We start from the raw sequence: 20,719 nt of genomic DNA, 5'->3' as shown, positions 1-20,719 counted from the left end.
TAAGGTTTTTTTTTTTGTTTTTTTTTTCAACAAAATTATTATGATTGTTGTTTTTTATGTTCACAATTCTAATAGCTGCATTCTTATAATTCTTTACAATCTCGCTTTGCGACAAGTTTGTGCTTGTAATTGAGTTTGTGGACACCACACCTTGGTCAATCCTCCACGGTGGGTACGTGCCATTTTTCAAGAGGCCGACAGCAACATGGACACATATGTATCTTGAAACACGCGCAATGAGCCTTATGAGGAAATATTTCCTTTTTTTTCCTTCACAAACATTACCATCGTTTTATTTTTATCATCAACATGGCGTCTACATGCTGAAGCCTCCATTTCCCACAAGTGACCTACGTGTCGCAGGGGTATAATCAAAGGTGCCGAAGCAGGTGCTTGAACTCCGTGAAAGAAAAAAAAAAGAGAAAGAGAGAGAGAGAGTAAAGCATGACCCAATTTCGAAATAACCTTGACTCGCGAAGTCCAATTCGACAGTTTCAGTACAAAATTACTGTCATTCCAGAATTTGATTTCTGCGAGCGCTGCGACTCTGTTTCAGCTTCGAGCTCACATCTGAAGCCACGCAACATTGCCGCCCCCCCCCCCCCTTTTTTTTTTTTTTTTTGAAGTAGCTACGCCTTTTTTGGCAGTAGAAGAGATCTTGCACTGCGCATCTTCCAACGCCGCGAGTCGTGTGGCGCAGTTTGAAGTCTGTGGTCGACCAGGGAAGGGAAAGGCACCGCAAGGAAACGTACTCCTATAACGCAACGCTCACGTTATATTTCGATATAGTGAAGCCCGAATGTATCAGACTGTATTAGGCTGTCATGCGGATCCCTCAGGGTGCGTACAACGCGCTGACCGTTATTTCAATAGATAGGAACACGCGTCAGCGCACGCTTCCGCAAGAAAAATAGGAAAAACTAGGATCAAGGAATTTAATTGCAAACAACACTCTTAGGAGGAACGCCGCTCTAGAAGCCTGGGGATAACGCGTGTTCGCGTGAGACGATAAAGGTTCCTCTCTTTGTTTCTGTTTCTTTTTTTTTTTTTTTTTGTCGACGTTAGGTGCTTTGCTTTGCACGCGATGTCAAGTGCACCGTGACGGCGGTTTAAGCACAGCTTCTACTGTGCACATTAGAAGAGTTGGCGAAAAGCAAATTGGATTGACCGTACAAACTTGCAGCATGGTCTTGGTCCAGTAAGGTGGAGGTAATAATGGTCTCCTAGCAAGCCATCCATGCGGATATTACGAGAAATTGCAGCGTGAGTGGTCATGTTAGTCAACCCTACTGGAGAAGGGAACAATGCGCAGCTGAGCTCCTTAGGCCTAGCTTTAACAAATCACTCTGGAAAAGTCCACCAACGAAAAGTGCTTCCAGTAACGGATCTAATGCGGCACGTGGGGCTGTTGTCTTCTCCGCGCAGAATCTCGCGGGGCGAAGCTGGATTCAGCGCGGTGGCCTCCTCCTCTCCTGTCCGGCGAGATTAGCGGTGGCGCCACGTGCATCGGGTTGGGCAACGCAGCCGTCCCCGCTGGTGGTGGTGGGGGCGGCGGTGCGAGGGGGACCCCGCCTTTGTTCTTGGGGTCGCGCGCCGCGGCGGCCGGCGCAGGGCCCGCGGGCCCGCAGCTGCGGCACACCTGCAGCCCCCACCTGAGCGCTCACCTGGCACGGGGCCAAGGACGCCACCACGTGCGCCAGACATGCTTCTGAGCGCCATCCGAGCGGCCGCGCTGGCTGCGCTCCTGCTCCTCCCGACGGCGACGGCACTCTGGGGCCCCTGGTCGTCGTGCCGCCGCTGCCAGCAAAGCCGCCGTCAGCTGTGTCCGCGGGGCTCCCCCGACTGCGATGGTCCGCTGTGGCTCGAGGTGCGCGCCTGTCCCGGCCGCCGGTGTCCGCAGCCCCGACTCAGGGCTAGAGCCGCCAGGCCGGCGGGCTCGGAGCGCAACTTCCGCGTACTGCACCACCTGCAGAGCCTCGTCTACTCCGACTGGTCTGGCTGGTCACCCTGCAGCAGCGATTGCCGCACCCACCGCCAGCGGCTTTGCAAGATGCCCCTCGTCTGTGGCAAAGCCGTCCTCCACGAAGATGCGCTCTGCTACGTGCGCGGCAGCCCCTGCGAGGCACGCTTCGCCTCAGGTCAGTGAGCGCTACGGCGCGGTACACCTCGCAGGCGGGCGTGCCGCCTGCGCTGCGCGTATGTACTCGGTCGTCGCCCGCGCAGAGACAGGATCCAAACCTCAAAGCTTACCTTTTTAGCACTCGGCGACGGAGGTCCTGTTGATTGCGTAAATCGCTGCGATACTTTTGTTTTTTTGACGAACACATAAACAGCACTACGTCGCCTCATTCCCGAGCTATGCCGAACGCGCTGTGGAGAGCGACGCTAGTGCAAAAAGGAAGCAACTTGACACTTTAATTATAGAGTTTTTTTTTTCTTTCTTTTATTCCGCGATACGAACATATTTGCAGCCGGCAAGATTTAAACCCATAGTGACGCAGTTATTCCTGCGGCCGAGCAACAAAGGAAAGGAAAAAAAAGGCACGTACTAATGATGGAGTTGGCAATCGGGCCTCTGACATCCCGACTCCAACATCGGGGCGTGCTAGCTGGAGATAAGGCGTGTTTAAAGTTTACCTTTGAACTGCGGCGGTTTAAGAAGAGATCCAAAAGTGGCGCAACGCGGATGGGGAAATAATTATGAAACGCAGCGTGAGAGGCCATGAAAACCGATGTCAGGAAAGGTTATAACCATAAATATTGGCTCAACGTGGCTGTTGCCTCATGGGCTGCTATGTAACAGTTTTGGACCTGTGGAAACGCTAGCTCTCCAAATACGGCGCAGGTGCCGAAAAGTGCAGGTACTGTTTTTTTGCAGAACAAGAGCGCGCTGTATATATTATATTTCAGCACGTGCGTTAGCCAGGGCCTAAAGTCAGGGGGGTCAGAGACCCCCCATCCCCCCCCCCCCCCACCACCACCACCACTATTTAAGAGGGGTCTGAGACCCCTCCGCTTTCGAATGTATAAGGACTGCATGCATACAAAGAAGGCTGCCATCTTTTATTCTTGTGAGTAGCTGTCAGAACATTCCTTCTCTGTTGTTCCAGCAATTTCTCAGTTAATTTTGATAAGAGGCCGCTTAGATATTTTCTAAAACCCAAAAAGGAGTAAAATAAATTCTGCCCTTTGTATAAAACTATGTGCCAAGCAGTGGGCACAAGCCGCTTTCTCTCTCCCTTTTTATTTCCTTTTCCACTTGCGCTTGAATCACTAGATGCTTGTGCTTGATGGAGTCCGTCTTTAAGCACTGGCGTTAGCTCTACATTCCGAACGGACTTTTGAAATATTGTAATTAGCTCTTAGAAAGAAAACCTGGAAGAAAAAAAAACGAAATTGTTAAAATACTGTATTTCCTCCCAAAGCAATGGAAGTAGTTAGCAGTCTTGAAGGAAATAGTGATCTGGTTCCAGTCCGAAGTTTCACACGGCTTCATATTTTCTTTAAACTATTACTACAAGGCCAGTCTACGTTTTTCCTATCATTCGATATTGTACACCGCCTTTTCTTTTAACAAATCAATGATTTGTTGCAAACGAATTAGAAATAAACAGCCTTTTATTTCTTAGCCTACGTAAGCATGGGGCAATTTATATTACTCGATCATTTGTATCGCTCTTGCAAAAAAAAAAAAAATGTTTATATCGGCGCGTACGACGGCACTGTGGCGGGGCTTCTTAGGAGAAGCTACGGATCCCCGCCATATTTTGTGACGTATTCATAAAACCTTTTTTTTTTTCTCTCTCGTTCTTTACTTGAAATCATTTGAGTTCGCGCGAGTGATGCTGAAACGCAGAGTCGTGCGTATCGCACGCCAACTCGCTCTACTTTTCTCGTAACATCGATGTACGGATGTTGCTAATATATATACACTAGGCGGCTTTGCCAAGGGCGCTGCTCGAAACCTCGTTAATATACTTGTGGCGCTTTTTGCAATGCTAAAGCGAGTAAATACTCGCAAATTCTACACGACTATAGGTGGAGACATTGCACTACGTAGCGACGGGAAAGGCAGGCGAACTGACGGCAGCGCGGCGCAAGAACTTGTTTTTTTTTTTTTCTCATTTCAGATGTTTTCATTACCTGTTTCACCGACCAGGTATGAAAAAGTAGGAGAAAATTGTTCGATCTACCGATTAAGAACAGGGCGTTTATAGCTGGGAAAAACAACGCTGCTTTTTTGCGCCGGTGTAATTGTAAGATCTGAGAGGACAGCAATTGAATATTAAAGAAACGATCAAGGCTTTTTTTTTCTTTTTTGCTGAAATGCTACGTGAAGTTTCGCGAGAAATTTGGGGGTGCAGAGGAGAAACAAAATTTTGTTTCAGCGTTGATTTTGTTATGCGCAAAACAAATCGGCAGGCAGAAATGAGAGTGGATACCTCCGTACGATTTATTGCAGCCCCTATGGAGACAGTGGCGCTCATTACGCTACACCACGTGTCGTTCGATGTGATTACGGAAAATTGGGCATATCGTCTTGGATTAGAAGGAAAAAAAGCTTGCTTGCTGACGCGGAAAATGCGCACTAAAACTGCGCACAGCCGTTATCGGCGCTGACAGGGAAGAAACTGGTTTCTTACTTTTGGGCTCCCCAGCAAAGGTTAAACGTGCCGCCGATCAGTCTGGCGACCGAAACCACTCAGTACTGCAATACATCGAGCGTGCTACAACCTTAGCAAATGTGGGGCGCATAAGTGAGCAGTGGCTGTTCATTTAAGCCACCGATGCCATTCATTTTTCTTTCCGTCTAACCGACCACTGTTTGTAATTTATTCTCTTTAACTTTCTCTCTTTCTGGGCCTTCGCCAACGCACTGCACGCATTACTTGGGATGTCCATTCGATATGTGACTTACATCAGTTCTGAATGATTACTGCACGCGGAAAAAAAAAGAGTGCTTTCTGGTCAAAAATGTGCGTCGAAAGAGAGAAAAGGGACAATATACGCTGGCAATAACGCGGGCCTCTTGAGGCGCTGCCCACGCGTGCCTGAGCCAGTGGCGCGGGCGCCGGGTGCAATGTCCTCATCTCCCCATTTCGGGTCTCCACAGGAGGCGGCAGCAGCGAGGAGGACGCCGACTCTGACGGCGGCTTCCACCTGGGCTCCCCCAGCTGCGGAGTGCCTCGTAGCCCGCAGAGGCCGGCATTGCGCATCATCGGAGGACAGCCCGCCGCGAGGGGGCGGTGGCCTTGGCAGGTGAGCACTCTCCCCTACTTTCCTCCCTCCAACATGCGACGCCTCCCTGCTGCCTCCGTCAAGGAGCCAGGGATAGAGAGGGAGCCAGGGTTGGGCTCTTCGAGGCAGGGGCGCTGAGGATCAGTGCCCATCGAACTTGCAAAACAAGAGGCGCCCACGGCGAAGTGGTGCGTGCTCGGCCGCCAGCCTCTTTTTTTCAGCTCGCTGCCGGCAAAAGTGGCAGCATTCTCGGGCGTGGCAGTGCGTTTCTAGGTTGCCTCGATGCCCACGCGCTACGAGTTTTTCTTTCTTTGTTGCTCTGTCTGTCTCACGGCGCCCACTTGATGAGTGGGCGGAGAAGTTGTGCGCTTCGCCTCCAGCGAATGCAGGGGTGGAATGCGCACCACCGCGACTTAAATCGAGCGCTATGCTAAAGCGAGATGAATTGCTGCGTCTGCGTAAACAAGCGCATTTTTAATCCATCTCAATATTGAGCTCAAGTGATCTACTATTTAAATAGGGGATGTAGTCCTTTCTAAAAAATGAGATGGATTTTGTGGGAGCATTATCAACTGCAATGGTAAAAAACAAATGTCTCTTGTTTCATAAAACAATTATGTCAATCGCGGTCAGTCGTATTCTCTTTTTTTTTTTACCTTCGTCAGGTGTGCTAGCCCGCCAAGAATTTCGACGAAGCCACCAGGGTTAAGAAGTGTACGAAGGGACTCGCCAATATTGTCCGCCTATGTTCGCCGAACAGGCGTCGCGCGTTGCATTGAGCCCAGCCAGTTAAATTGACGTCTGTCCGGGCATGCGCATTAAGAAGCGTGGACCTGGCTGTCGATCTCGCTCTTAGTTTTCACCAGTGGACAGATAAGCTAGGTGACGAATATTCCTTGCACGTGAGGTACCGTTGCAGCAAAGACTGCAATTTAGTTATAGCCCGAGAAAACAGCTTCGGGTTGTGCGTGCAACTATGCCACAGATGTCAGCTATGGGCCTAATTTTCTTCCTGCATTAATCACGTTAGAGGCTCGTAGTAACAGAATGCATCTAATGAACAATGCTTTACGGTCAAATTAGCATGCATGCTCCAGATCAGCTTACAGTGTCGGCGTAGGCATAGTCAGGTGACGAATGCATATTGGGCTAAATGCTTTTTCCTTCAAGTCAGATCTTGACAGGCTACTCGCGCAGTCCTTGTACGCTTCATTACTTGCCTACGCTCTGCTAAACCAGTATGTAGTCAAGCTTCTGTGATGATTTTTTTTTTTTCGAATGTCAGAGAAGCGGTCTTCTAATAAAAGGTATTTAGTTCACCTAGAGTTTCCGACAATACGGTAACGTGAAACTGGTGACGACTTACGAGTGGTTTAGTTGTCGCAAACATCAGTGACGTCAAGCGGCAAAATACACAACTGAAAATAAGTTGGTCACACACTGGACCATTCAGCTTTCTGTGGCATGACCAGATTACCAAATCCAGCTTTCCTGACATCAATTTTAATTTTAAAGCAAATGTGGAGTATTGTAAGGTGCTAGAATGGAATTGTTTCAAACCCTAGCAAAATGTCTTTGTACAATTCTTGAATTCGGTTACATTTTTAACGTCCCAAAGCGACTTAGTCTATTGAGGACACCGTAATGGTGGGCTCCGGAAATGTCGAACACCGCGAGTTCTTAAACGTGCAGTTACATCGGCCCAATACGCGGGCGCCTTGCTTTTCGCCTCAAACCGCAGCAGCCGAGATTCCATCCCGCATCCTTGGGTGTAAAGCTCTTCCTTAGATCGCGTCGGGTGTTTAAGACTGCTATAAAAAGCTATGGAAACTTTTCCGATGATAAAAAGAAAATTTCAATAGCGAGAACCTACGAACCTCATACAGCTTCCTGTAGAAAAATCGCGCTTGTCCATAATTCCAAGGCATGCATTTATTGTGTGCACAGCTGCATAGTAATGAAATAAAGAAAAAAAAACATGCGGTACTATCCACAACACATACGCAGTAACATACTGGAGAAAACGGCATTCGCCCAGGTCAGAGAGGTTCTCTGTGACCTCGGCGAGTACTGTTTTCTTCAATGTACTAAATTTACCTCCCCGGACGGATTTCCGTCGAATCCTCAACTGCGTATATGCGCTCTAAATATGTCTTTTAAGTACAAGTGCATTCAGTATTATCTACTCTGAGCCACCTATAGCCCAGGGTAAACTATTATACTAAACATTTCTTGCGTGCCATTCGAGCTCATCATTCCCGCAGCCGTGGGAAAGACTGGAACAGCAGCAATTCTCGAACGGGTGCGACGATCGCATTACAGTACCTGATACAGGAAAGCAAAAAAAAAAAAATGGGAGAGAAACATATGGTTAACAAAAGCGCTCCTGATTTATCAATAAATAGCCAAGCAGGATCTTGCAAAGCCCGGTCAGACCGAAGAGAAAAGAATGTTATCAGCAAACAAAAGTAAAGGCAGACTCTAAGAATGTGGCCTTGCGATGCCACTTCCCTCTGAGCTGCACGCAAGCGGAAATATGCAGATGCCCACAAAAACTATCGGAACGTGGAAATTGCAAAAAACTTATTTGTTGGGTAGTCTAAACATGCTGCTGCGCACTGAAGGGTGTGTTTTGCTCTTCCTCACGCGACCTGCACAATGCACCCGTCAAGGACTACTGCCGCGCCTCCAGACAGGGTATAGAATTCAGCATTTTCGTGAATACGGTGTTCCAAAAATCTTTTCGGGGACCTGTGCATATTCGTTGAGAACTTTGCGTGCAGTTCGAATAGAGCTGACATCGCCGTCGCTGAAAGTGGGCTCTTCCGTGTTCAATAAGCGGCCGCTTGTCGTCCTGTCAACCGTGTCTTAAACCATCTAGCACAGCGACACAGGCGTGCCCGCGTTCAACGTGAGGCTCTTCGTGCAAGGGCGGGACGGCCGATCGCGTGAGCGAGTCTCCAGAGAAATAGGAAGTTACTCTTCCCGTCTTCTTGGCTTGTCTTTAGCAATCATGCACCGCTGGCACGTTTCATATCAGTTCTTAAGATCGCGGACGCGTTTTATGTTTTTGCCGTACCGGCTTCTTCTAGCAGAGCAAGGCATTTTTCCGAGCTGAGCTGCGTCTTCATTTGCATTGCTATATGCTCGTTGTACTACCTGAGGGAGAATTGCTTTTTGTAGATTAGCAACTGGCAGATTTTTCTTTTATCTTTATAAAGTGTATGTAAACTGTTGTGTAAAAGCTGCACAATCAGAAGGACACGCTAATGTTTAGCTCTCTGGATGAATTCCGACCGCCTTTTTTACTCTTGCACTTCATCATTGGTGCATGTTTGCTTCCGTGTCTTTGCCGTCTTAATGAAGCCTATCGCAATGAATGTTCGAAAGCACTTAGCTTCAATGCTGAAATTGAATCTTACCTCTGCCGTCGCAGGTGGCGCTACTCAACCGGCGACGCGAGCCCTTCTGTGGTGGCACCCTGGTCGCCCCAGGCTGGGTTCTGACAGCGGCCCACTGCCTACGAAGACGACTCCTGGTGCTGGCCGGCGAACACAGCTTGGGTCGTCCCGAGGGCTCCGAGGTGACGGTGCGCGTGGCCGAGGCCATCGCTCACCCCGACTACGACCCCGAGACCGTCGACATGGACTTGGCGCTGCTTCGGCTGCGTAGCGCGCTGCCGCTGGGGCCTTACGTGATACCGGCATGCTTACCTGAGCAGGGCGACACCCCGCCCCCAGGCTCACTGGCCACCATCCTCGGCTGGGGCAAACTCAGCAAGCGGCACGCCAACGGCTCGGACCTGCTGCACCAGGCGCAGGTGCCTCTCGTGCCGCCCTCAGAATGCCGAGCCGTCTACGCCGACTACCTCATCAGCGATAACATGCTTTGCGCCGGCTTCCGTCGCGGCCGAGTGGACTCCTGCGCCGGCGACAGCGGCGGTCCGCTGCTGGCCAGGGACGGCCGCGGGCGCTGGACAATCTACGGTGTCACCAGCTTCGGTGAAGGCTGCGCGCGCCAGGGCCGCTTCGGCATCTATGCCAAAGTGGCGAACGCTGCCCGCTGGTTGCGCCGAACCATGGCAGGCAGCCGACCGTAGTAGGGCGCCCACCTTCTACTCCTCGTGCTTCTAGTCGCAAAGCCCGTGCGCACCGGCCGTGTGCCGAGCGTCGCATGGCTCTATCAGATCATAGCTATTCTTATATACGCCTCTCAAAGGGGCCATAGTCTTGTATACGTGTTTACCGCGCGTGATTGTACGTTGGAATAAATTGTTTTTTTTTTTTTTATGCAACCGTCTGTTTCTGCGTGGAAAAAGAAATGTTTTATAACACGATTTCTTTTTTCTCTCTCCATGCCGACGATATCTGCAGCCCTCTTCACCACTAGGGTCGTGAGCTGCTAGAAGTCAGTTTCCCGAACGCATACCAGCCGCGCTGTGTGCACAGGTGAAAAGGTAGCGATGAACATAAAAAATGACGCGCAGTTCTTTGAGAAAAAGACAGTAAAGTAGTTTAATTGTGTAGGGAAAGCAAAAGGGAACAGGACTAGGCAATGCGTAGCTGTGATGGCACCACGGCGGTGGAGGCCGCCTCTGCGGCATGGGTGATTCATTGCATGACCAAACGCTTGATGGTGTTTCACACATTCCTGATGTGGTGTCTCATAACTAATATCAAAGTGTCCGTTTCTGTTTGAAATGAAAAGGAAAGAGGAACCGAAAAAAGGTCGAAAGAAAGATACATAGAGTTCGTTGTACACGCATGCAACCCGTGCATCCACTGCAGCATGGCGAAGAAGGTCTCACTTTTGATCGCAACCCGGAACTTTACAGGAAAGTCACGGCACGCGGAGGACATTTTTATACTGTCTCGTATTTCACCATTATTTGGAGTGCCAGGCCTACGTTACGAAAAAACATCGGCGCCATTTCAATGCATTTTAGGGTAGTCCTGCAAGGAGAAGTAAATTTGGTGGATGCCAATAATTGCTACCTTATTAGCAATTTACCGCGCTTTGAAGGAATTTCCCTATAGAAAGTTGCAGTAACACCCTTCCCGTTTCGGGTTGTTGATCGATTCGGCCTCACCAAGCCACCTGCCAGCCCTTCTAGATATTTCAGTGAGTTGAGCGACTGCCTCGTATAGGCGATGGTCCCGAGTTCGAACCCTGGACAAGGGTTTCCTTTTGAACTGCGAAAGCTGTATATATTCCTTGTAATCGTATACGGGTGCGCTAGGGACGATGCTGACGAGTAACTGTTCACTTATTAGAAATGCCTGTTTCGAAGAGGCAGCGAGAAAATATATAAACGATTATCTTAATACTGTAGAGTATTTCCTGAATAATGCACACTATCTTCGCACAGCGCTCGCAAATTCCAGTGATCTTGCCTCTCAGATCGATTTATTACGCAGACCAGGCTCTCAGCAGCACCTGCTTTGCATCTTGGTTGCGCCAGCTGGCGCCGATACTGCGTCTTGTCTTTCGAATACTGTGTCAGACATAGAAAACAAGAGTAGAAAACGTTTCTTTTTTTCCTTAAACGAAGCTTTTGAAACGAATTCGCTTTCCTTATTGCAGCAAAGCCATGCAATAGCTGGCGCTCTGTCGGCCCGTGCGCTAGAGAAAGCGTGAAGGCTCGAGACACTCGCTCTACCAGCATCATATGCAGCCCTCAAATCGTGCGAGAATGCGCGAATAGCGGAGCAATTTCAATGAATTAATTTTTTCCAAGTCAAAGCCCCCCGTGCGGGCCGTGTTAACGTCGTACTGAAGGATTCCACATTAGTTGCGACTACCTTTTGTTCATTAACACGCACCGAAATATCTGCATACGAGCATTTCTGGCATTTCTCCTGCATCAAAATGACGCCACGAAGTCCCGTTCTCAGTATCTAGTAGAACGCCATAGCCGCGCGCTGAGCCACCACGTAGGGTCGAGCGACTGATTTTATAAATGGCGTGTGAACTTCGATATTTCGCTCTAATTCAAGTAAACGATATTTCTCCCGGAGCACAGGATCATGGGAGGAGACGTGAACGGGGGATATGTGTTGTGCTAGGTGAGGTCACTGAAGAATTCAAATTCGGCGGTGAAGCGGTCCTACACGGCCATGAAATAAGAGAATACAGTAAGCCTTGATATAACGAACTCGAAAGGAATCGCGAAATAGTTTTGCGTATTGATAATTTGATATCTATAAAATTGGCGATCGACGTCTCCCACATAATCTAGAAGCAAGAGCACGTTCCAGGTGTGCTACTGACACGCTTCTTATAACGACGTGCCGCTCGCTGGGCGTTGCTATGCCAAGCTTACTTCGCATCGAAGCTGCCACAGACGGCATGTTGGGTTCTTTTGAAGGCTAGATCTTTTAATGCCCCATCGTTGTCAGCAGGAGCTGTCAGCAGAGGCTGTCGACAGAGGTGTCTTACTTTCGAGGGAGATAAACCTTGTCTCCACCGGGAATCAAACCTCCATCCCTTGGATCCCCAGCCGAGCGCTTTCCAACTGCCCCAGATCGTGAAGCGTTCATCATAATTCCCCTGGTCTACCGTTAGGATGGCGGGATTCCGCAAGTACCAGATACTGCGACTTCGATTTCCTGTAAACGAATTATAGAACGCCGGTGAACGTTGACGCGTTCAATGGAATGCTGGTTGTGTTCGACAAGGGGCGCGCCATATACCGTCACGACTGGTCATGATCTCACCAGGCGATTCATGCATAGACGTAAGACTAACCGGCCAAGAAGACGCACACAGGAAAAGTCGACACAGAAAGAAAGAGGCCGGTTAGTCTTACTTCATGCAATGCACCAACTAGCCCAACAACGTGTTTTACTGAGTTCATGCATAGACGGAGCTGACCCCGGTGGGCATCCGATCCAGGCGTCCGATCCAGGCGTCTTTCATTTGGCGCTTCCTCGAACACCGCACCACACAGCAAACAGAAGCAGACCAAGATGTCTTGGAGACGTTAGTACAGCAGACATCAGCGGCATTTCAAATTGATTTACAGGAGAGAAAAGGCGCAGTATCTGTCACGCTTATCCGCGGACACATGTACCACGTCGTAAAGGAAGGAGGAAGGTGGGAGCGAAAGAAGAGAGGGAGATATAGGTGCGGTAGTGGAGAGCAACGATCCACCGCGCTATAACAGATTTCACCTCATCGTACTTTAGGGGTCCAAAGTGCCCTCTAGAATTTTTATTCTTTGAGGGAGGGGCGTTGTGGTGTAACTGCGTTGCGTCAGTGCAAAATTCGACTCCTAGCTGTGCAAAATTTTACGCGCCGAGCATCGTAGACTCCGCGCCCACATACATTCTATAGTCGGTTACAGGTAAAGTAAAAAGCGGCGAACAGCCCTCTAAGGACCCCCCCCCCCCCTTTCAGCCAGTGCCATCGCTCCAAATGTGTGACGTCGCGGCACACAGGGGAAAAGAAAAACAAAGCAGGCAGAAAAATGTGTTCTTCCGCGCCCACGGTCACGCGGACTTTTACCAAATTGGCAGCCGCCTCTGGTTGTCGCGTCCGTTCGTCGGTGTCGCCAGCGGTGTCACCTCGTAGGGTTCCATGGCGAATGCCATGGGGGTCTAAGAGGTGACACCGCTGATCAGTGAAGAGCAGAGCAACGAAGCGGTTTTGTGAAAGCTCGACAGTGCTGAAATTAACCATCGGAATTCGTCGTTTTACCTCTTGTACTCTGATAAGCAAACGACTATCGATCGAATCAAGTAAAGGTATTATTTTTGCTAGAACTTAACAAAGCATTTAGGAACCATTTGCCAGCACGGACTCACTCGAAGAAACTACGTTCCAAGCGCTACTCATAGGTGCAAGGCGGTGGGCCGTGACGTCATGGTATAGCTCGGCAGCTATTGGTTGGAGGGGCGTCCTGTGATAGCTGGATGCCGCTTTTTTCTTGACCTGTACCGACTATAACGCACCGAATGCAACGCGGGGCACGCGACGGGCACACGGGATGCCCCGATTCAAGACCTTAGCGATGCCTACAGGCAGTCGCACCAACAAGCTTCCCCACAAGAATTCACATCTCCGTAAGATAGCTCCCCGCACGTTCGCGAGAACATGCGCGGAAACTGACTTATCGGGATGTGTTTTTGCACGCCGGAACAATTCATTACTATTTGCTATTTCCTCGACGGTGGCGCGTGGCTACTCCGTGAATGCCGTTGCGAGGAGCCGCCGTGGATCATGGTCGTTGCGAAAATTGCGAAAAAGGGGGTACGAAATAGTCTCGCTTAGACGTATTTCTCTAAAATTGAGTCCTATGCGACACCAACCAAATGTTCTCACACCGTTGATCTTATGCGAAAATTTATCTTAACGAGAGCTTGCCACATTGTTTCGGCGCCAGCTCATAGTTCCAGTGTGCCGCCGCGTCATGGTAGTGCTAGGATACTGCGCCCAAGGACGCGGGATCGAATCCCAGCCGCGGCGACCGCTTTTCGGTGGAGGCGAAAAGCTAGGCGCCCGTGCGCTGTTTAATGTCACTGCACGTTAAAGAACCCCAGGTGGTTGAAATTTCCGGAGCCTTCCACTACGGCGGCTCTCATGTTCTGAGTCACTTTGGGATGTTAAACCCCATAAACCAACCAGATTCAGTGTACCGAAGAGCAGAATGCTCTCCTACTGCCATCGTATTGCCCTGCACCGCCAGGGGCTACACATGCACTTGGTAGCGTGCAGAGACTCCGGGTTGATGAAGGATCGAATCTTCGAAGTTGGTAAAATATATACAAGCAGGTTTAATGGCACTTTGATAAAACTTATTTACATGAAAAAGAGGGTATTTCAGCAAAATGGCAAGCGTTAAAAGATCATAGCGAGAAGCGTCTGGATGAGCCGTTTACCCAGGGCTCAGAGCGTCATTTCGTGCTCTGCAATGTCCTTAGGGACGCCACAAGAAGCAAAACTTTGTCTTTCCGAAACCACACCAGGCAAGCTTATACAGAAAGCACGTCGCAGATGGTAAAAAAAGGCAAGAAGTGAAGATCGACAACAAATATAATTGAAAAGAGTAGCGTAAAGATATCAAACCGCTTTACAAGAGAGTCATGTGACTGCCAGGAAAACAGAAACCGAGCGCGATTTTGTGACGCACAGCATGACGATGCATTAGATTCAAAACTGTGTTGAGAACGCCCTTTGATGACAACTCGACCTGCACGCACAGCTGACCTCCCATGCAAGTGCTGGATTCTAGTAAGCGCCACAGCACTGATGTCCACAGAGACATGGGTGGCATTAGTGAAGAAGAAATTAGAGCGTCGGCCCTTTGACGGCGGCGAAATTCTTGCTTTAGGAGATGCGTCGCCTTTTTATTAGCATTTCGAACGACGACGCATTAGCGGGAAGGGCGACGTGTTAAATGGGAACGGCGGCAGAAGAAAGTTTAATGGTCAGGAGCGACGATAATGATATGCAACGACGGTAGGGCGATGCTACCTGTTCGGACCATCCAAAGAACATCAAAGTGGACATATAGTGTTGGCCAAGGATTATCGAATTTCGGAGGCTTTATGATAAGAGTCGCTGAAGCCAGCGTATAGGGGCCCATGTGAAAATTCGGCAGGTCCCCTGCCTGGGTATTGAGAAGAAGTTGGCGCACCTCCGTAGAGAAGCGAGAGGAGATCGCTGATGAGCAGATGCAAAGACTGGCCACCGCTTCGTTAAGAATGTTCTGAGGAGCTGGATCCAAATTTGCTGACTTCTTTGATTAGCCTGGCATGAGTGAGGGCTGACGCGCCACTTTGTGGAAAACCTTTGAGTTTCTACACCAGCGAAATGTGGTCATTTGCAATCCGCCGGCAGGCAAGCGACCCAAACCTTCTCGAGGGGATGGTGGCTGCATGAGGATCGATTACTTGCGCGGTTGTTCTATAGCTATGGTGCAGTGCTGACTGCAGCAATGACGCGACGGTCTCTCGTTAGTAGTATCAATGCGCGTACGATCCCATTCAGAATGCATATTATCTCGTCCACTGCTGACATGTCCGTCTTCTTCCACCATGCGCGCAAGCGCGGTTCACTGCTGAGTCCTCTAACAGCAAGAAGACTGGCTACTTCGGAGACCGTTATTTTGCAATTGGGTCATGTCCTGATGTCCGCCTCGGCGTTCCGGTACTATAAGTACGCTGCACAGGCGAGGTAGAATGTGGCGTTACTCCGTCTCATTTCGTTGGTCCTCTTGATACAGACGCTCACCAGCTCCTGGAATGCAAGCCAGCCTTACAGCTTCTATGTCATGCTCGTAGGTGGAACTGAGGGTGGAAGATCTTACTGGCGAAGTGAAACGGAGCAGGTAGAAGGTGGTAATGCTGGCCCACATTTTGATTGGCGTCCTCGGACACCAGTATCGTTGGCAGAATGAGGCTGTAAAGTTCATGGCTACATCTTGCATCTCGCGCATTGGTTTCGGTATCGACTCATGTCGCGCACATAAGTCCATGTTCGATATCTCAAGTGCAATATTGATTGCCGAATTTTAAAATATTGATTCACTTCGTTGTTTAATTCTTCTGATTTTGCCATATGATATTGTCACGTCTCGATAGAGCGTCAAGGAGGGCCCAAAGATAGGACGGGTTAAATAGTCGACCAGGACGAGTCTTGCGCTCAAACTTCCTTCTCTTCCAGGCTCGCGCTTGTGGTCCCAGTCACCATCTTTGGCGTCGTCTTCTATGCGGCAATATTGTGCCCTAAAGCCAAAAGATATTAGAGAGCTAAATAATTAATAATAGCTTAATAATCGTCTCTTAAATACATATATTATAGCATGCATATGATGACCACAATGTAATATGTAGCAATATGTAGGCAAGGCGAATTTAGATAGAGCAATGGGGGGGTTTTATCTCGGTGAAGAAGTTTCTGTTGGGAAACCATGAAATATTCAGTACTTTTCCGAAGTTCAAGAAACCCATTGCACCAGTGTGACCGTCCACAGAAAGGGTCGCCTACGAATTTGTCGCTATGCACCCGGCGATGTTTTCCCTGCATTGTATCAGGCGATAAACTTTCTAAACTGGATGAGCCATTCGCTGTTCGAAACTCATGAGGATAGGACCTGCCTACCGAAATAAACAGAAGAGCAAAGAATGCGCTGTCATTTCGCATCAAAGCCGCGTTTAAAAAACGGCAAAATGTAAAGAACTTGGAGTCATGTCCGCGCTCAATTTTGGACTCTAGTTACTGCAGGTGCAGGCATGTATCTAATGCTGTAGACAACCTCAACGTGACCGCCAATGAATACATCATACTCTTCATCCTTACTTGAGATTACAAGTAAGTGGTGTTATTTTATTTCATCTGAGCCCTAAAATATCGGCTCACCAGCAGCGAACCGCTTTCTTGCTTGATATCAGGTAATTCGCACAATCGTCTGATGACTAGTGACACTCCGTTTTTGGCCATGATTATTCGAAACCCTGCTAGAGTTTGGTACCTGTAAACCATAATGCTTAACTCCCTCTTTCTTTACACGTCAGGAATGGTGCTGATGTTTAATATTTTTGTCGAGCACAATCACATAAAGAAATGTACCAAATATATAGGGCACATCAAGTGGAGTGCCGACAACTCTCGTTGGTCCTATATAATAAACAACGTTGCGGGGAAAATGCGTTTTCCACATCCCCGGTTATGCAAAACGATTCAAATAACTCTTAGCTGCCTGCACCACAGATCTGTCTGTTCAAATCGCTACCGTGCATGTCGAATTTCTACCAGCATGAAAGCGACTTGCGTCGGCGACTTTTTACATGAAACTCAATTTGGCCCAGATGTGAACTTCATCTGACAGGCCGTTTTTAGAAAGCTTGCCATTGGTCCGTGAGATTTCAGACTCCGAGTTGCGCCTGGTTAATCTCATATAATGGCCGTCCTGGTCCTTCGCTCTGCTCACGTTTTCTTGCCGCGAATTTTGCACGCCCACCTACAGCTTCGCCAGGGGGAGTACTTAGCCTTCGCCGAGCGACACGCGCACGCGTCTGTGGCCAGGAAAAGATTGCGGAAAGCTCGCCTATTCGAGTATAGAGACGATAGATGCAGTTCTATTTTAACGCATGTATACATGCATGCTGAACAAACTAAACAGTGAATCTGCAGCAAGCTGATTGAGGCCTTGCACTTGGGGTGGTTCCTCCCAAAATGCACGCTGCCTACTTCTCCGCACCACTTCAACAAGGGGAATGCTTGACCTTTCCCTTTGGTTTTCTCTGGAAGAAGCATCGCAAACAAATTTGATGGTGACGTTATCATACTTTATGCACACATACGTCATACGCCATGCACGTCGCTTCTTGAAAAGCTTCTCTCTGCATTTAATGTTGTTTAGCTTAAAGGCGGATATTCTGAATTTTTGCTGTTCTCTGTCATTTGGCACTAATTAGGACAATCAGGTAATTCCTGGTTGTTCTAAATGCTGATTCTTCCCTGCGGCAGGATTTCACATCCTGTCAACGTTACTCATATTTTCGAGAAATTAAACACGCACGCACACAATTACCTTCGGATAGAAGCGAATTTCTAAAAATTGAACGTAGATTTTTGTAACTTAATCACACATTAGGTATCATCCGAATTGCTATGAGCAGATGTCTTCTCTGGCGGTTCCTGGTTATAAATACATTAAACCTCTTGTTAGTTAGTTAGTTAGTTAGTTAGTTAGTTAGTTAGTTAGTTAGTTAGTTAGTTAGTTAGTTAGTTAGTTAGTTAGTTAGTTAGTTAGTTAGTTAGTTAGTTAGTTAGTTAGTTAGTTAGTTAGTTAGTTAGTTAGTTAGTTAGTTAGTTAGTTAGTTAGTTAGTTAGTTAGTTAGTTAGTTAGTTAGTTAGTTAGTTAGTTAGTTAGTTAGTTAGTTAGTTAGTTAGTTAGTTAGTTAGTTAGTTAGTTAGTTAGTTAGTTAGTTAGTTAGTTAGTTAGTTAGTTAGTTAGTTAGTTAGTTAGTTAGTTAGTTAGTTAGTTAGTTAGTTAGTTAGTTAGTTAGTTAGTTAGTTAGTTAGTTAGTTAGTTAGTTAGAACGATAGCGTTAGAGGCCCCGTCCTACAGAAAATAAGGCGTCGGCGTTGTAAGCGACAAACTATGGCCATGGCTCTGGCAGGTGGTATAGTTGGCAGCTGGCATAAGAGCTCTTCAATATTACCAGTTGCGAAACTTCCCTTAGGGCCAATGTATCAAAAAACGGCGGTTTTGATAAGGCAAAATTAGGGTGCATACGAATAGTGGTGGTGCCCGCGGCCAATAAAGATAACTGCGTCTAAATTGGAAGATTTCATATTGTTGCTAAATGCACAACCAACACGGAAAACAAAGCTATTGAACACTTAAAGTACAAAAAGAAAAATTGAGATAACAGCCGTACAGTTAATTGAGATGGAAAAGAAGGAAGAAAAAGTGATTTCCAAAAGGCAATGACGGCAGTAGCAGAAAGCTTTTATTGGCCACTTCTAATACCATTAATGATATGGCGCCGGAAGATGAGCCCCCCAGGTTGGAAGGCGTCCCACATGTTACTGGGGGTGAACAAAGGGCGATTCCTAGTAGCTCCAGGACGAATGAAGCGGCTGGGCTAAAGCCAAAAGGACGCTCAGTTGTGGATGTGTCGGGAAGCGACCGGAAAGTCCGATGTTGCAAGGAGATATATCACATAGCAACATGGAATGTAAGGTCTATGACGCAAGGTAAACTGGATGTCGTCAAGCGAGAAATGGACAGATTGAACATTGATATCTTGGGTATCAGCGAGCTCAAGTGGACCGGAATGGGAGAATTTAACTCCGGTGACCATTATGTCTTTTATTGTGGGCACGAATACAAGAGAAGGAATGGGGTCGCTCTCATAGTAAACAGAAGAATGGGCAAAGCAGTGCTAGGGTACAACCCCAAAAACAACCGAATGATTTCACTTCGGATCCAAGGTCACCCTTTCAACATAGCAGTTATCCAAGTCTATGCACCGACCACTACTGCTGAAGAAGCTGACGTTGAGAGATTTTATGCGGACCTACAATGCCTTTTAGACCGCACCCCATCATCAGACGTCGTTTTTCTCATAGGAGACTGGAATGCTAAGGTCGGGAGTGAAGAAATATCCGGAATTATAGGCAAGTTTGGTCTTGGCGAGCCAAATGAAGCTGGGCAGAGGCTAGTAGAGTTTTGTCAAGAAAACAACCTGACCAAAGCGAATACTCATTTTCAACAGCGCAAGAGGCGCCTGTACACATGGACTTCACCGGACGGTCTGTACAGGAATCAGATCGATTATATTCTTTGCCGGCAGAGATGGAGAAGCGCTATACAAGCAGTAAAAACAAGACCTGGGGCCTATTGTGGCACCGATCACCAGCTTCTTGTAGCCAAAATTAAGCTTCGATTGAGGAAAACGCAGAACACTAGAAGGCCTTTCAGGTATGATCTGGATCAACTTCCATTAGAATATGCTGTGGAAGTGAGGAATCGATTTCAAGAATTAGATCTAGAAGACAGAGAGCCCGAAGAGATGTGGACTGATGTTCGTGATATAATACAAGAAGTTGCTACTACGGTAGTTCCAAAGCAAAAGAAATGCAAGAAAGCAAACTGGTTATCTGAAGAGGCTTTGAAAATAGCTGAGAAAAGGAGGATGGCAAAAGTTATGGGGGAAAGAGATAAATACAAGGTTCTCAATGCGGATTTTCAGAAAATAGCAAGGAGAGATAAGAATGTCTTCTTGAACATACAGTGCCAAGCAGTTGAGGACAACAGCCAATTAAGGAACACAAGAGTTCTGTATAAGGCAATCAAAGATATCAAAGGAAGCTTCTCTGCTAAGCTGGGCGTGATAAAGGACAAACGAGGCAAGGACCTCACTGAAGCCTCAGAGATAAAGAAGAGGTGGCAGGAACACACAGAAGAACTGTACAAGAAGGACCCGAATGTGCAAACTCAACATAACACGGTTGTGATTACTGATCTCGAGCCGAGCATCCTGAAGAGTGAAGTTGAATGGGCCTTAGCCAGCCTTGCTAAGAACAAAGCTAGCGGAATTGATGGCATTCCAGCGGAGTTGCTTCAAAACCTCAACCATGACGCTGTTAACATTCTGCATACATTATGTCGGAAGATTTGGACAACCCTGCAGTGGCCACAGGATTGGAGGAGGTCAGTTTACATCCCCATTCCAAAGAAAGGCAGTGCCAAAGATTGTTTCAACTACCGCACGATCGCACTCATTTCGCATGCTAGCAAGGTGATGTTGAAAATCCTCCAAGGTAGGCTGCAGCAGTATGTGGATCGGGAGCTTCCGGACGTGCAAGCTGGATTTCGCAAGGGCAGAGGAACTAGAGACCAAATTGCTAACCTTCGCTGGATCATGGATAAAGCAAGAGTTCCAGAAACCCATCTACTTCTGCTTTATTGATTATGCAAAAGCGTTTGACTACGTAGATCACAGCAGATTGTGGCAAGCTCTCCAAG

At 48.0% G+C, this 20,719-nt stretch overlaps 1 protein-coding gene across 1 annotated transcript; it reads left to right on the top strand.

The window, feature by feature from the left end:
• The first annotated feature begins 1,427 nt into the window (after nucleotides 1-1,427).
• On the top strand, nucleotides 1,428-9,498 carry LOC146201994 (anionic trypsin-2-like). Its single transcript, XM_084583839.1, has 3 exons — nucleotides 1,428-2,138; nucleotides 5,114-5,259; nucleotides 8,675-9,498. Exons 1-3 carry the CDS (start codon nucleotides 1,703-1,705, stop codon nucleotides 9,335-9,337), a joined length of 1,245 nt encoding a protein of 414 aa, XP_084439965.1. The 5' UTR covers nucleotides 1,428-1,702; the 3' UTR covers nucleotides 9,338-9,498.
• Nucleotides 9,499-20,719: the final 11,221 nt, after the last annotated feature.

This window comes from Amblyomma maculatum, chromosome 1, assembly GCF_055883805.1.
Source record: "Amblyomma maculatum isolate TAMU_Amacu chromosome 1, ASM5588380v1, whole genome shotgun sequence".
Classification (NCBI taxonomy): Eukaryota; Metazoa; Arthropoda; class Arachnida; order Ixodida; family Ixodidae; genus Amblyomma; species Amblyomma maculatum.
Note: the sequence above shows the minus strand (reverse complement) of the source record. Positions and strands in the feature narration are given on the sequence as shown.

Excerpts from the sequence above, each read along its gene's own strand:
- LOC146201994 (XM_084583839.1), top strand. The coding sequence starts at position 1,703 with ATGCTTCTGAGCGCCATCCGAGCGGCCGCGCTGGCTGCGCTCCTGCTC. Across the intron at positions 2,139-5,113 it reads CGAGGCACGCTTCGCCTCAG|GAGGCGGCAGCAGCGAGGAG; the intron begins GTCAGTGAGCGC and ends GGGTCTCCACAG. Across the intron at positions 5,260-8,674 it reads GGGGGCGGTGGCCTTGGCAG|GTGGCGCTACTCAACCGGCG; the intron begins GTGAGCACTCTC and ends CTGCCGTCGCAG.